This window comes from Mytilus californianus, unplaced genomic scaffold (assembly GCF_021869535.1).
Source record: "Mytilus californianus isolate M0D057914Y unplaced genomic scaffold, xbMytCali1.0.p SCAF_1, whole genome shotgun sequence".
Lineage (NCBI taxonomy): Eukaryota > Metazoa > Mollusca > Bivalvia > Mytilida > Mytilidae > Mytilus > Mytilus californianus.
The window spans coordinates 134,434,722-134,451,623 of NW_026262581.1; the positions used below are offsets into that span (position 1 = coordinate 134,434,722).

General features: G+C 31.3%; 1 protein-coding gene across 1 annotated transcript; it reads left to right on the plus strand.

The window, feature by feature from the left end:
- Positions 1 to 1,613: 1,613 nt before the first annotated feature.
- Positions 1,614 to 15,998, plus strand: LOC127735442 (store-operated calcium entry-associated regulatory factor-like). The gene is made up of 8 exons (XM_052245606.1): positions 1,614 to 1,763; positions 4,210 to 4,269; positions 5,292 to 5,407; positions 6,406 to 6,498; positions 7,187 to 7,297; positions 7,960 to 8,081; positions 12,034 to 12,236; positions 13,761 to 15,998. Exons 2-8 carry the CDS (start codon positions 4,212 to 4,214, stop codon positions 14,105 to 14,107), a joined length of 1,050 nt encoding a protein of 349 aa, XP_052101566.1. The 5' UTR covers positions 1,614 to 1,763; positions 4,210 to 4,211; the 3' UTR covers positions 14,108 to 15,998.
- The last annotated feature ends 904 nt before the right edge of the window (positions 15,999 to 16,902 follow it).

Genomic DNA, 16,902 nt, shown 5'->3' on the forward strand with positions numbered 1-16,902 from the left:
ATAAGCTTCAAATAGAATTTGGCCGTTTTTCAACTATTCCACGAAATGAAAGAATTTGCAAAAATGCTCCTCTGGCTGTATTGAAGATGCGATCCATTTTTTAACTTCATGTGAAAAATTTAACTCTGATAGAGATGCTCTCTTTGACTTTGTTAGCCATAAAATGCCAAACTTTACTTTACTGGACAATCAGCAAAAATTCATATATTTATTGAGCTGTGAAGACAATCAGGTAATTATAATTAATGCTGTTGGAAAATTTATTCAAGATAATATGAGTTAGATGTATTTATTTCTCATATAAATATATTATATACTTTAAACCAAGTTTTTTTTTACAGTCTAATTGTATTGTAATTGTGTATTTAAATTCTATGTATCTATGCTAATCGATGTTCTTTTTCCTTATACATGCCGTATTTTCTATACGCCCCTTGTGGGCCCTTATTAATTGGTAATAAAACATATCCAGAAATCAACACCACTTTGCTTATATTATATCTATGATTATACTAAAAAAATCGGATACGGGTCACGGAAATTATATTGAAATGATAGGGAATTTTTAAAAAATGTCTGTTTTAACTTTGATTTAAGTGATAGACAGGTTGCCGGGGCAGAAAATAAATATACTCAACAATATACACCATTTAAACGAAATATAATGACTGTCGTTTCAAAAATCAAGGTTCCTGAGCTATTTTAAAAATCGAAGCGAGAGGCTTTTAACATTGCAGTATAAAATACAGGCTAAAATGGCTTAAACGTCAAATTTGGAAACTTCGTGTTGAAAATTGGCTAACAAGGTCATTAGAAATACAGGTTGCCGGGGTGAAACTTGAAACTTGAATGTCCAAAGAATAAGCAAGTCCAAACCTTGTATGTGTAGTCGTTGAACTCTAGGTTCCCACGTAAAGTTAAAATGCCTCTATTTCAAGAAGAATAAACTCACGAAAACACGAAAAATTCACTAAATTCGCGTTCATTGTTTTGATTTTGACCGCCTGACAACTTTACGGAAATATCAGAGTGATTATAAACAAGGACTCTGTGACGGGCAACTTATAATATCCGTGTTTTAAAGCTTTTAATGATATCAAGCCAGTCCAGTTCAAACTATTATCACGTGGTACAATTCTCATTTACATATTATGAATATTAATTAGCAAAAGTACTACTAATTTCTGGCTATGATATCTATCTTATCTTATTCAAAACCAAGGACACGGACCTGTCATTTTTCCCTTCTTTTTAAGTTCCTTTGTTTATAATAGCCTTTTAAAAAGCTTGTTATTTAAAAACAGAGGAGCGAACATACTTAAATAAAAATATTTATCTTTATGCTTTTATGCCAACAGAATATTTGATTGGCCATAACGTGAAGTTGCCAATCTCTGTGTTATACAATACTGAGACTACTATGTGTTATAGTAGTCTCAGTACAATAGTAGATAGTTAAATTGTATAAGATCAGTTAAGGATATTTGGGATGAAGTTGTATAAGCATTGGCACATCTCATTTCCGTGGAGATTAGTTGACACTGCCTACTCAGTCATGGTCTAAAAATTTTGAAATGATCGGCATTCCATCAGGATTGCATATTGTATTTTACAATTTAGTCATACCGGAAGCTTACATGTACACGTCAACCGATAAGTAATAATAAAAACAAAACGAAGCTCAGGTGATTAGAGAATACAGATTTTTTTCGACCAACAACACGTTGTTTAGAAAGTGTCATTGACAACTACTGTTCAGGAAAGTATGTTTTGTATTTGCATGAACATGCTCTGCATACATAATTCAGTAAAATGTATGCAAGGACACTAAATAATAAATTGACAAGCTAATATTTTGAGGGTTTCTGTATATATTATATATATCATAACTCAATATTTGGTAGTCTTATTTTTTCATATGAAATTCACTGTCACCTCCATATAATTATACAATAAATTAAAGATAAGTTAAATTAGATCAGATTAGACTTAAACAACATACCACTTTTTTCTTATTTTATAATTTTTAAATTGATAAGACTTAAAAAATTCTGTTTTATATTTGGATTACATATAATGGGTGATCCTCTTTTTACTTGTAATGTGTACTGATTCTCCAGATCGTTTTTAACCAAGGTGAAACGTCTTTAGGTCCAAATGAGAATGGGGAGGAACTAGCTGCTGTACATGTACCGTAGCTCACAGGTCCTTATGATATTTTTTGACAATTTGCGGACCATAGAGCTACGGATTTTGGTCCGCAAATTGTCAAAAAATATCATAAGGACCTATGAGCTACGGTTCCTCAACCTGGGAGGAACAAGATAACCTGACAACTCTTTTTTTTCGAGAAAATATTTTGAAGTTGTTTTTGGCTGAGAAGAGAATAACTAATATGTTTTTAATATGTCCTAGTTTGTGGTTTAAATTTTACAGGCCATGTGTTGAAAAATGAAGAACAATTTAATTTTTTATTTGTTAATAATTTTAACTCCAGTTTTTTTGTTTTCTGCTAGATTAAGCACACACAGTTTAAGTTTAAGTACATTTTCTACAGTATTTAGACTATTGAAAATGGAAATATATCTTTTTATACCCTGCCTCAAAGAAGGTAAGATGGGATTTAACCCAGAGTTATGTCTCCTGTTAAACATGGTCAGTATATGTCCATCAGGCATCTGTCTGTCAAAAATTTGGTTTCATGTACATAATGACCAAATCTCTGAAATTTGAACACATTTCATTGACCATGAAATACAGGAATCTGATTTTATTATTTATTGTTTGAGTAACCATACAGATCTGGATTTTTATTCAATTAAAACTTGATAATGTTTATTCAGGTACAATGTATAGGCAATACAAACATTTATATACAAATACATAATAAGATTTTGAATCTTAGCTAAATACAACCTTAAAATATAGTAATGGTTGTCACTTTAGGTACATCTAATGCCTTTTACATTTGGAACATAAAAACTGTAAGCAGTTGTTCCTATTCGTGGAAGTTTTTGAAAAACCATTTTTTAAGTATTCTGGACATTTGTCGTGAAATGCATTAAATGCATGATTCAGACGAAGTTGTTTAACTCTGATTTTCACATTATTATGTTGCTTAAACACACACAGTGACTTCTTTGTTTTCTTGTGCAATAGGTTAAAAATGATCACTAATACCAGTACTGATAACACCTGACTGCCCGATCTTTTCACTTGAATTACAAAGAATATGGTCAAGCAATAATTTAGTCTTGTTGGTAACCTTTGTCGCTTCTGTAATAATCTGCTATAAACCAAACAAATTGATAACTTTGCTGTATGCTTGGTCATGTTGGTACAGACAATTATTTGTGACCATTGAGCAGATGTTAAAATCTCTCATTATGATTATCTAACTTGATACAATCTTTTTAGGTTTTAACACATGCTATGAATGATGAACCATAAAAGTTGGTAAAAATACAGCTTTGACATTTTATTTTTCAAGAGTTATGCCCCTTAATTATCTTAAAAATTGGGACTTTTTGGGTTGTTTCTGGAGAATAATATAAATATCACTTGACAAAATTATTTTAAATTTAAACAATATGTCATGTACTATTGACTTCAGGTCAATAACTAAGGTTTGAATAGTTTTGGCATTAACTGTTTTTTCCCTAAATTATCTAAAAAATATATATAGTTTTTTGTTTGGTTTCCTAATTACACACTAAAATACCACTTTCCAGAATCTTTTTGAATTTTAACTAACACAATTGCTTGGACCATAATGTACAGGTTACAATGTAAGTTTGATTTTGATAGTTGACATTTACCTTTTAAGAGATGTTCTATGGGTGGGTAAATGTCCCTTATCACTAGATCACTTAAATCTAGTGAAGTTTTTCTTTAAAATTTTGAATTTATGTAAGGTCTTTGAGGAAAAAGTGAAAAATAAAAATATAATAGAAAAACAAAGGATTTGAGGTATCCATCCACGACACAAAATCAGTACATGCACAGCAAAAAGCAAAGAAACAGCGCTTTTATTGCTGTTCTTCATCATAAAGTCACTGCTAGGTTATTTTTTTAGACAATAGCAGTGGTAGCATACCACCTACATGTAACAATGGTAAATATTTTGTTAACATACACATGTACATGAAGTGCAATAAATTTTGTCTGAAGATCATTCATTTTAAACTTTTATGTCTGTTTTAATTTCAGAAATGAAGATTGTTTTGTTGTATGGATTGATTTTTTTACTGTCCTCATCAACAGTTTTTGGTAAGACTTTCTATTTAAATGAAGTTTACTCTTTTTAAGATTAGAGGTGCATGTAAGCACGATTGTTTTTGGTGCATCAATTTCACAATACGGTTAAACTTTCTAAAGTAAACGAAACTCGTTACCAGAAACCCTTCTAAATTGAACTGTTGAATCAAAATCTACAACAGATTTTCTTTAACATGCTTACAGTAGTAAAGTGAAGGTACAATTCTGGGACAACTAAATTCAAATGTATTTCAGCATAACTAAATTTTATGGAAAATGATGAATATTCATTGGAAATGAGTTGTAAGTTTTTTAAAATTGCAGTATTGAACTAAAACTGAGACTTATCCATACTTAATACATGTTAGATACAACACATTGCACATAGTCCTTAAGAATTTTGTACAACAAAGGTATACCTATAAATTATTTGTGTAGTTTCATTTTTCATGAATACTATGTGTTTGGACAAGATGTTATTAAGTTGTAATACATGTGTCTGATCCATTTGTCATTTTGAACAATAAAATATGTTAAAACTACATGTACAACCAAGGATTGACATTAAATTCAGTAAAATGAGTACTTAAACAAGTGACAATGCTTTGAGGTAGTCTGACCTTGCTGTTGACTTCATCTTAAGATTTTGATTGGTTAGTTTATGAAGTGGTCAGGACACACATAGTAAGACCTTTATTACCCAGTATAGTATTTCCAGTTATGATAAATTAAGCAGACAAGTATTTTTAGGCTGTGCACTCTCATTTTCAAATAAATATATAAATGCACAACCCATTCACTGTTTCAAAATGAAAGTAGAAATGTCTGCTGTGTAAACAATACTATTTCATATATGTTTCATATATTTATTTGCTGAATACAAATTTTCAGTTGTGTTACCAAGAGAAAATTTTACAATTACAAAATTCTGCAATCAGCTTTTTTTCTTTTAATATCATTACTGAGACCCATACCAATGAAAGTTATCCAAAGTAGGAAAATATGTTCTTTAATCAAACACTTTTACATTTTAGGAGCTTTTGGAGGACATGACAAATACAATGATAGAATGCTACTATCTGAAGTCTCAGCATTAACACTTTATCATGGTAGAATGACAAATGCTAGAAGGTCATCCCCTGTTCCTCAGGTAAATTAAACTACATGTACTTTAGTTTTCTAGGTAGGACTTAAAGGCAAAGGGCCACAGTTTTATGAAAAAGGCCACATTAGCAGAGTTTCTGATCTGAAAAGGGTCAGCTTGGTCATGTTTATAAATTAAAAATTGACATCACTGAATAGTTTAATGGATTTTTACTGGATTTTCATTATTCATGGGATGTAAAAATTTGTTTCCTCTAGTTGTAATGGTTATGTTTTGCATTGAACAGTATTTATTTTCCTTCAGAAAGCACAAAAGTCATACTGCAGGACAATAAGGGCAGAGGGGCACACAAAATGGGCAGAGGGGAGCGCAGAAAGAACTGAGGGGAACTGCATCCTTCTATTTTGGGCTAGCTAAGACACTGTAACATATATACATGAAACATTCATTTGTCAGTATACATTACAGTTTTTGGAAAGATTGGAACTATTGCTATCAAACGATAAACATGTAGCCACTAGAGACAGTGTTTGATTCTGATGGCCAAATAAAACAAAACTTCTCTAAATGTTTTGAAACTTTATGGGGTTGATTATTTGCAGACCTACAAATGATTAAAATAAAATGTTGATCGGGTGGATAACTTGGCAACATGATTGGCACAAAGTTCCCTTAAAACCTTATAGAAAATAAATTTTCATCAATTACCCTGATTCGGAACTATGCACGGAAGGACTTCTACACACTGTCCTTACTTGGTTCCAATAGGAGGAGAAACATAGTTGACATAGGAAAGTTTTAATTGTTTGAATTTTCGAAAGTTTTCTCTTCTGAAACTACCAAGCAAACTGGATTGAAATATTTGAGGTTTGATGAAAACAAAACTAACTACATTTTCTGTAAATAAATTTCATTTTTTTTGTGAAAAATTATCTTCCCTCAAGCATTTAGAGGCAATATCCCAGATAGCTGGAGCCTCTAGTTAGTGTAGTGGTTTATAAATACTAGTAACAAATTTGAAATAATGAATATTTGAATTTTAGTTAAAATGTGTTGGAGGTACTGCTGGTTGTCAAGCATTTGTTCCACAAGTGGTACAGTGTTATAATAGAGGAGGTGATGGCTATGATGTACAGGTAAATTATAGTGAAATGTAGTTACTAGTCACACAGTGTTATCAGAGAGGAGGTGATGGCTATGATGTACAGGTAAATTATAGTGAAATGTAGTTACTTGTCACACAGTGTTATAATAGAGGAGGTGATGGCTATGATATGCAGGTAAGTTATAGTGAAATGTAGTGACTAGTCACACTGTGTTATAATAGAGGAGGTGATGGCTATGATATGCAGGTAAGTTATAGTGAAATGTAGTTACTAGTCACACCGGGTTATAATAGAGGAGGTGATGGCTATGATATGCAGGTAAATTATAGTGAAATGTAGTTACTTGTTATACTGTTCAATACATATACATTTAAAAATTTACAAAATATACAAAAAAGAATACAATAGTGGTTTTAATAAATAGTAGGGTATGATTAGGGTTATTAATGAATATTTGTAGGATTGCATTCCATTAATTTTCATGAAATGACCATTTTATTGAATGGTAAATGTTGTGGTAGCCAGTACACCATAATAAATTGCTGTTTGATTTTGCAATATAAGGAATGTTGAAATACAACAAAATACCACATTGGTTTAGAATATCTCAAACGACATGTCACATGGCCATTGACAAATAATTTTTTAAATACTGCAAGGTGCCTATTACTGCAACACTATTAGAAACTGGTACAATGTATAAATATTTCTTTTGTAGTGGGAATGTAAGACAGATATGGATAATGCCTACAGATTTGGGAAGGTTGAGGTTGTATGTGAAGGCTTTGATCATCCAGATGACCCATACATACTCAGAGGCTCATGTGGGGTAAGTTTTTTTTAGAATGACATAGTGTACAGAGGTTTTGATCAAAGACTCTTGTTTGGGTATGTATCACAAAGGTTTTAGAAAGTATGAATTCTTTCATCATCTGAACATCTGATTCACTCTCAAATGATCTTGAGGGCTAAGTTTTCTTGAGGCTTTGGAAGGTTATGGAGGTATGTGATAGCTTGATCTTCCAGATGACAAATACAATTACAGAGACTCTTATGGGAGAAATATCTCGGAGGCTTGGGGCAGTTGATGTTCATATAGTTATTGCAGGCTTTGATCATCTAGACTCAGATTTGGAAGGTTAAGGTGATATGTGAAGGACTGGTTTTTTTCAGGTGACCCATGTATTTCATAGGTTCATGTAGAGTAACTACCCCTGAAACTTTGGATGGTTAAGGTGATATGTGAAGGACTGGTTTTAAGGTGATCCAGTTGGATATTTTTTATTTACCACCAAATTAACAAAAATATGGGACAGAAATTAAATATGTTATGAATTTACTTTTTATTTTAGTTTTATTACTCATAATAACAGGTTAGAATCTATTTACATTCATTTAAATTGGTGTAAGAAAAATATTAAATAATGCTTAATGAAAACACAAGCTGAACACATTATTTCCTTTTTAATTGATAACTTCTTCTCTCAATAGTTGGAATACACATTAGATTTGACAATGGAAGGACACATGCATAAAAAACAGAAAAACCATGACTATTATGGTTCTCAGCACAGTAGTCATCATGATAATTACCACCAAAGACATCAACAAGGGTAAGTTAATAACTTTTTTCTTACTATGGCTACCAAGTATTTTATTATTACTTTTTGTAGGAATTTACTTCACCAAAGAATTTACTTGAATTTGTTGTGTCTCATTATTTGTTTATTACCTGTCTTGTTTCGTGCTGTAACCAATAAGCGTTTGTTGATTGTTTGTTCATCTCTATGATGTGACAATTTTGAGTTGTCTATGTATTAAATTGTAAACTGGATTTCTGTTTTTTTTCCATGCCATTTGCTAGGGAAAACAGCTTCTTGTGTCTATAGTTATTATAAAAAATTTGTACCATAGGGTTGACTTAGAAGTGGGACATGAATGATGTTTCGCAAAATATTTGTAATCACTTGATAAACATTTTATTAAAAGCCAATTTCATTCAAGTTATACTGTCTAATTATGTTATCTATATTGTTAGTTACAACCAACATAATCCTGGCCATTATTACAGCCAACACAATCAAGGTCATTATTACAGCCGCCATAATCCTAGACATTATTACAATGGACATTATCATGACCACAGTTACCATGGCCATGGTTACCATGACAATGACCACAGTTACCATGGTCAACATTACCACGGCCATGGTTACGACCACAATGACCATTATTATCACAGAAGGGGACACAATCCTGATTGGTCAGTTTAATTGTCAAATGATAGTGTGATTCTATTTTCTTTCTTTTTTTCCACAACTTAAGATCAACAGTGAAAAAAAACCAGTCATCTTTAGTGAAAGCCTTATGTTTTATGGAGATTAAGAGGATAGGTTTAGTAGAAAAAAATAGAGATGTTTATTTACGTACAAGTTTCATTATGTTTCAATAATTTGTAATTCAAACTAATGTAGTTTTACATGCATTATATGGAACTTTTGAGGAGATTAGATTAGGTCATGCAAAGAATGGAAACTGCTGACTGTGGTTTTTAAAATCACAGTTTATATATATATCTTCACTACAAAATATACAGACTTTTAAACAGCAAAATATTCTAATAAAAAGAAAGTAAATCCAATTATAATAAAAGAAATAAGTTGTTATCCTTAAAAATCTTTTCCCTATTTATGCATAGTACTATTTTTGAAGAAGTCCTTCTTACAGACAATATCACTTTACAGGTACTATGAAGAATTTGAAGAAGACTAAAAAATCAACAAAACAGTAAAAAAACGTATTTCAGTTGAACTTGGATATAAACATAACTCTGATAATACTGTCAGTAATATTCCTGTCCATGATTAATTATTAAAAGATCATGGATTGATTCATTCAGATATCAGATATACTGTCATGACTGTTTTATTTTCTGAATTTATTTTACTTGATGGATTACCAAGACCTCAAGAAAAACAGTTGTCTTGTGCCACACAGTGGGTGATAACTAGAGTCATCTCTCATACATGTAGATGTTTTGTTTTTATAGCTGTTGATTTTTTTCCTATCTATACAGAAATATGTTAAAAAGTTATTGGATCGAAATTATTTAAATTTTATGTAACACTGTAAATTTAAATCTAATGTGTTCATTTATTATTGTTAAATGAACAATGATAGGAAAAAAATAGTGTGACTCATGAACATGTTGGATAGTCAAATATTATGGAATAATTGCAGTGGTTATTTTTGCACCAGTAAAAAAACATCACTTTAGTTTCTGAATTTTCAGCACTGAGCATATGTTTTGAATTTTAGTACATGTCGAATATTATATAAATATGATGTAAATACTTTTGTTAAAACTAACAGTAAATATCTTGTTAGCCATTCTAATTTTAGAATTGTAAACATATTGATGGGTACATACCTTTATTGTTTGTTTTGCTTGTGGCCAAAGACAGGGAGGAAGATAGATCTTACATATTCGTTTTTGAATACAGCATGGACAAATACATTTATATCTTATTTCCACTTTTGCATTTGTTAGTCCCCTACCGACGAAGTCGAAGGGGACTTTAGGTTTGCACTCCGTCCGTCTGTCCGTCTGTCCGTCTGTCCGTCCGGCAAATCAGCTTTCCACACTTTTTTTCTTCGTTCTTGAAGATATTGATTTGATATTTTGTATATAGTTTTATCATGACAAGTTATAGATCAAGTTCGAATTTTGTTCCGGTCTGATGATTTAGTCCAGAGTTATGGACCATAACTCTGGATCATATCTAATGTTAGAGTACTATGTTAAACCATATTTCTGTACAAAGGGAGATTACTCATTTTTTAAAAGACATTCTTTGTTAATTTATTTAAAGAATTTTTTCACAGGTTTGTTTGTTATTTAGTATAAACTAATTTTCTGAATGCTATATATATCAAAAAAAATTATGAAGAGAAATCCTTTAATTAGATAATAATCTATTTTTATTAATGTATATATTTCAATACATTACATTGTGTAGATAAAAGTTGTTGACATTTTATAGATAAGTTACAAATCTATATTAGTTTGTGACAAATGAAAGAAAAAAATATTTGGAACTATTAATTATATCTGATTATAATTTGAAAATAGATATACACTGTATTACATCATATCTAATTCTAGAGAACTATTAATCATATCTAATGTTTTTTTCATCATGCTTATAAGATATTGATTGATAATTGGTATATAGTTTTATCATGACAAGTTAAAGATAAAGTTCAAATTTTTGTTTCGGTCTAATAATTTTGTGCAGAGTTATGGTCCTTGGACTTGAAAAATTCACTCATATAATAATTTTCAACACTGTTTTTAGTCATGCTTGAAGATATTGACATGATATTTACTTTTTGTTTACACCATGACAAGTTGTAGAACAAGTTAGCATTTTGTTCCAGTATAATGAATTTTTACCCGGTAGGGGACTATGTATTGCCATGCAATACCCTCAGAATGCTTGTTAATCTTAATTTGTGATTGTAAGTGTGTTAATGATAACCGCTGCACTTTTTAGATTGAATTTTAGGATAATGCCTAGTTTGTTATTACTATAACAGATAAACAATACTTGGTATGATTATTGATAATGAGGAATATCTTTTATGTGCCATATGGCCTTGAACACATTTAAATGCTAATTACAGTTTCAGTGGTAAGGTGAATTCTGCAGAATAGGAACTGTTCCTCAGTAACTACCGTATTCCAAATAGGTCACTTATATTTTGGTATTTGGATTGAAAGTCAAATGAATGACACCAATGCAACAATAGAAAAGTTTATATTGGTGTGATATATGAACTTTTGCCTTTCCCACATATTTAACTCTTCAGTTGTCAGGCTCAATTTTTCCTAATGAAATCAGCTTTTCTTCCAAAAGGGTTCCCGACCTATGCTGAAATTGAAAAAAAAAAAAAAATGGAATATAAAATCAATTGTTCCAGGCCTTAAAAATTGAAAATATTTTATGCTGGAAAAAATTTTCATGAATGATTGATTGCTGTTGTTTAATGCCACATTCAGCACTATTGGCTATATCATGGTGTCCAGGTTTTACTGTTTGAGGAAGCTACAGTGCTCTGAGAGAACCACTGACCTACTGCAGGAAAACTGGCTATCCTAGTCAACTGAGATTAGGGTTGAACAATTCCTAGTCCAAATCAGAATTAGTTGAGTAGTCTTTGAAACATAATTAAGAGGAGCTTTCATGCTTATGATTAAAACAATAAGTTAATTATAAGTCTTAGGAGTGATTTTAAGAAAGCAATTTTAGTTAACTGTTTTCAACTTTAATAAATGTCTTACAGTCAACAGTAACTTATGACTTCTTCATATATGTCTTCTAATACCATGATATACATGACTTCACAAAAGATGGAAACTGATAGACAGTACTATGTCCTTCTTACAAGTCATTGTACTTTGGTAAATATACAAGACTTCACAAAAGATGGCAACAACAACAGGATCCTTATGGTAATTGTTTATGACTTCATCTGTCTATGTGATTTTATTTCTTGTTTCAGAACTTTTGGAAAGCAATTCTCCTCCATATGTAGTGATATTATAATTCTGTGCATTGTTGGAATCATAATCTATGCCATATACAGGACTTGTATAGCTGATAGATCACATGGCCAGTCAGGTGACCCATCATTCAGATCACATGACAGAGGATCCAGACCTCCACCTCCAGGTTTTAGACAAGACTACATGCCAAACAATGGGGGTAAGTATTGAAGGATATAATGGGTTTCTGGAGCCTTCATATTGAAAGAATTTAATTTGTATTTTTTTATACTCGAAGCCACAAGGTTTTGTAGGGTATTATATCATCAGTCTGTCCATTTTGGCGAATCACTTTTTTGTTGTCCGGATAAGATCTTTTTTGTTGAATCCTATTCAAATTAAGATGAAGTAATCCACTCATCAAAACTGTGCATGAGTTTGATAGAAAAAAAATCTGAAAATGGACCCATTTATTTCGGGATGTCTTAAATTAAGTCTTGTCTCCAAGATAGCACCTCTATTGTTGATAAGATTGCCTTCAAATTTGTTGAAAGGTTTCCAATCATCAAAATTGCAGATGAGTTCAATAATCAGACAATTCTCTTTGGGGGAAGGGGACTTGTAAAAATATCCCATTATATTTAATATATGCGGGCAAAGGATATGGGAGCTTGCTCACGAAGGTTCTTTCATTCTTACAATTTATCTCTATGTATATTTTACATTTGTAAAGAAATAAACAAGTAGTTCATTTTTCATGAAGTCAGGGTATGAAAGATTAGGCAGAAACCTTGTGGTAGGACTTTTAGAAGAATGGGAACAGACAGTTAGGGAAAATAGAGAGGGTAGTGAAGGGGACGGAAGTGAGAGCAATTTTAATGGACAGGAAATATCAGTTGGTTAAGGAATAACTGACTCTTTGTTAACCTCCTGTGAACACTTCTTATCGCAACCATTGAAGTTAATAATTACAGGTGCATGTTAATAGAAAATACAATGACACAGGTTAGCAGTTTAAACTGATAAAAAGCTTTTAGGATGTAAATATCTTTTAAATTTAAATATCATCTGTAATAATCAGAATGTTCAGACATTTTGATGTCCTTATAAATGAAGGAAACTTGATAAGCAGTTTAATTATTTATTTCTGTTACTTTCAGTAGATTTGTTATTGATTTTTTAGAACCACTATACATTTTTAATAAGTAAAATTCATATATAATATGATAACAAGTAATATGATTTTAGAAATACTGTAAAGATACAACATAGGGCTGTAATGGTCATGTACAGTAAAACAATGCTATCCAAATTCCTTGGTCACATTTTCATAAAATTTGATAAAACTTTATAAGAAACACTCGCATCATTATGTTATTTCAGCAAGTAAAACACCATTCCTAATCTTTTTAAACCATGTAAGTCTAACTCATTATGTATAATGGAATATTTACTGAGCAATTAATCAGCCTTTTACTAGCTATAGTTGCAGTTTCTTAGATTTTAGTCTCAGGTTACAGGGAGTAATAGGAAGCATTGATTCTAATACTACAACCAGTTTATTAGAGACTGTTGTATTTCAAACCATTGGGGAAATGAGTATGGAATAAACTTCCTGAGATAACAACTTTTAAAGTGCCAGTAATTATTATTACACATTATTAATACAGCAAATTGTGTTTATTGCTGTTCTTTTTTTAAAGGTTTTGCTTTTTTTGTATTATATTGATGTTCTTCATTTCAGATTCTTGTTCTGGTACTTACACTGGGAACACACAAGGCACACACCAACAACAACAGCCACAAGGAGGTGGATTCTGGACAGGAGCATTTACAGGTGGCATGCTGGGATATCTGATGGGCAACAACAGAAATTCTTATGGCAGCCATACATATGCCTCACCATACAACCAGCCATACACAAACTACAACAGACCAGGGTGGGGCAGTTGGTTTGGTGGTGGAAGAACTGGATATGGTGCTGGAGGAGGTGGTTGGGGTGGTGGTGGAGGAGGTTTGGGAGGTGGAAGTACCAGCTCCAGTAGTGGAACACGCACTGCCTCAGGTTTTGGAGGAACAAGGAGGAGATAAATATATGTTGTGACAGTTGTTGGTGATTGTGATCAGTGGAATGTGTGTGGCAAACTGAGATATTGATAATTGTGATAAATGTATGAAATAACTTGTGATATTTAAGAGTGTTGTTTATGAATTCTATAAACTGAAGCTTTATAATGTTGTCTACATGTCTACCATAGCCATCAGCATGAATTGTGCAACTGATTTTCAGACATCTTCTTGTTTGTCATTGATGTCTCTATTCTTTGATGAGGGGACATGGTAATGTGGTATGGTGTTTTATCACACAATTTTATGGAAAATATTTGATAATAACAAACATACCATCTTTAATATTAAGATTGTTTGCAAAATATGAATTTCAAGATGACTTTGGGTTCAGATTGACTTGAATGAGGTGATGTGACACATCGGATTAAAGATGTTTACTTGTAAAATATCATTCTCATCAATGACGGAAAGTTTTCATACTTATACTGTTAAATTATCACTTATAACAGTAATTTATCTGTGATAAAGACAAATTTTTACAAATTTCTAATTACAGGTAGAATTTTATAACAGGTCATATTTATTTGTTAGTGTTGATGTTTATTTAAAATGTTCCAAAGGATGAGATATGATTGAAACGATTTTTAGGTTCCTTAATCACAAAATTCTTGAACTCATACTTTTGAAGTGGTATTTCCAACAGAAAATCTGGTTATAAATTTGGGGTATTACAAAAGTCAGGCAGGCAGGGGACTCAAGCTATTTCTGTGCAATAACTACAGCCTTGTTTGACCAATGTTTTTTTTAAATTTCAATATGTTGAAACTGATGACAAAAAGGGAGGTCAAGTTCAATACAGATTTATTTCACTTACTGTTAAGTGTTTGATTTGGAAATTGCATTCTATATCAATACCATGTCATAAATTGAGAATTCTTGATCCAATTCTTTTTAAAAATTCAATATGTTGTTTCTCATGACAAAATGGAGGCCAAGATTGGTTTATAAATATTTTCACTTTTGCAGTTTAAGTCTGTTCCAATTTTATCTAGTGGAGAGTTGTGAGACACTCAAATCAATTAAATATGGGTGGCTTCATTTTCTTAAGAATTTTGTAAGAATTAAAATAATTTTTTTTAAATTAATTTTATGGGTGGTTGGGGTCTCAAAAAAAGTGCCTCCCATGCATTTAATTTTGGAACAGCCCTTTATTCCTCTATAACAATGGTACTTAAGAATGTAAGAACAACCCTGTTTGTTTTCAGCCTCTTGTTTATTAAATTAACTACATTTGAGGACCAAGCAAGTATGTTCTGTAGAATTCCATTATATTGTTATCAATGTCTGTAAACTGATGTCTTGCGGTGACTCACTGGTACTTGATTTCCGGCATTGAAATTGTGGGGCTCGACAATGTGCTGATAATCACACAGTATTGTAATATTCTACATAAATGGATAGAGTAGCTTTTTTATGTTTTGGAATGTTATTTAGTTATTGAGTTTTGGGATATAGATATACCAGATTTTTATTGATCAAAACACTCTATACCATTTAAAGATAAACATTTACTCAAAGCATCAGAAATATCATAAAATAATACCAGAAAAGGAACTGTGGATTTTGTTACATAAAATGAAGTGATGATTTTGTTTTGATGTTGTATCTGTCATAGTCGCCAGAGGACATGTATACAATGAATAAGAAATTTAGTTATTTATGCAGAAAAGAATTGTGTAAACCTTAAATCTTGATATATCATTAATTTTTCAACAGCATAGTTAACCTCTGATATATCATTAATTTTTGAACAACATTGTTAACCTCTGTAAAATAGCTTTTTTTCTTTTTTCTGATACACTTGTTATCTTGTGCAATTTTCTGTTTAATACAATAAATATTTATTTATTTTTCTGTGTGTTTGTCAATTCAAATTAATTAATCCAATAGAACATAAAAAAACACGCTGTCGTAGACTCAGTATTGGCGGCTATATGTCTGTAAAGATTTCATACAGCCATGTTATTAGACATGATTGTGTACAGTTACAGAAAAAAAACCACTTTCTAGTTTTGTTTCATACTATAGGTAATCGAATTAATATCAATCCCTAAGAATGCCAGATGCAATGATTTAGCAACAACAGTATAATTATAACCTTCAAAAACAGAAGACCACTTAAAAAGCAATAAGGCAATGTGGTGGGATTGCCAGTGAGACAACTATCTAGAGGACTAAAGGACAAGGATGTCATCAACTGCATGTCACAATACGGCTTTCAACAATAAGCATAACCCATAATGTATAGTAAGCTATAAACCTAACTTATTTGCATTGTAAAAGATAATAAGTATTTTGTATGTAAGGACCATAAATATATTCAATTGTAAAACTTTCCTTGCATGAACCCTATTTCTGGTTCCTACACACTTTCAATTTCTTTTCTTTAAACAGCAAAATACAGGATTGATCATTTGATGAAACTATAAAACAGTTTTGATACAAATATTCCATATAGCTAGGAGAGCAGGACAGGGCCATAAAGCTGAACTTAAAATTTGAACAAGAATTCTTTTAGGCTAACATGAACAACAAATGTTGGATCCTTAAAGTGTAATTATTCATCTTTAAAGTCTTGGAAATATATATAAACTTGTACTTACCATTTACAACTGGCGACTTTCTTCAGATAATCTCTACACATAATCTAGAACTTGTTAATCACATTTCGAACATCATCATACAACTCTAAGTTACTTATATCAACATCAAAACTCGAGAGATTTTTAGAGACTGAAACTCCAAATTCACATGGT

Coding starts and splice junctions, on each gene's coding strand:
- LOC127735442 (XM_052245606.1), top strand. CDS start 4,212: ATGAAGATTGTTTTGTTGTATGGATTGATTTTTTTACTGTCCTCATCA. Junction 6,499..7,186: donor GTGATGGCTATGATGTACAG/GTAAATTATAGT, acceptor TTTCTTTTGTAG/TGGGAATGTAAGACAGATAT. Junction 8,082..12,033: donor CACCAAAGACATCAACAAGG/GTAAGTTAATAA, acceptor TTCTTGTTTCAG/AACTTTTGGAAAGCAATTCT.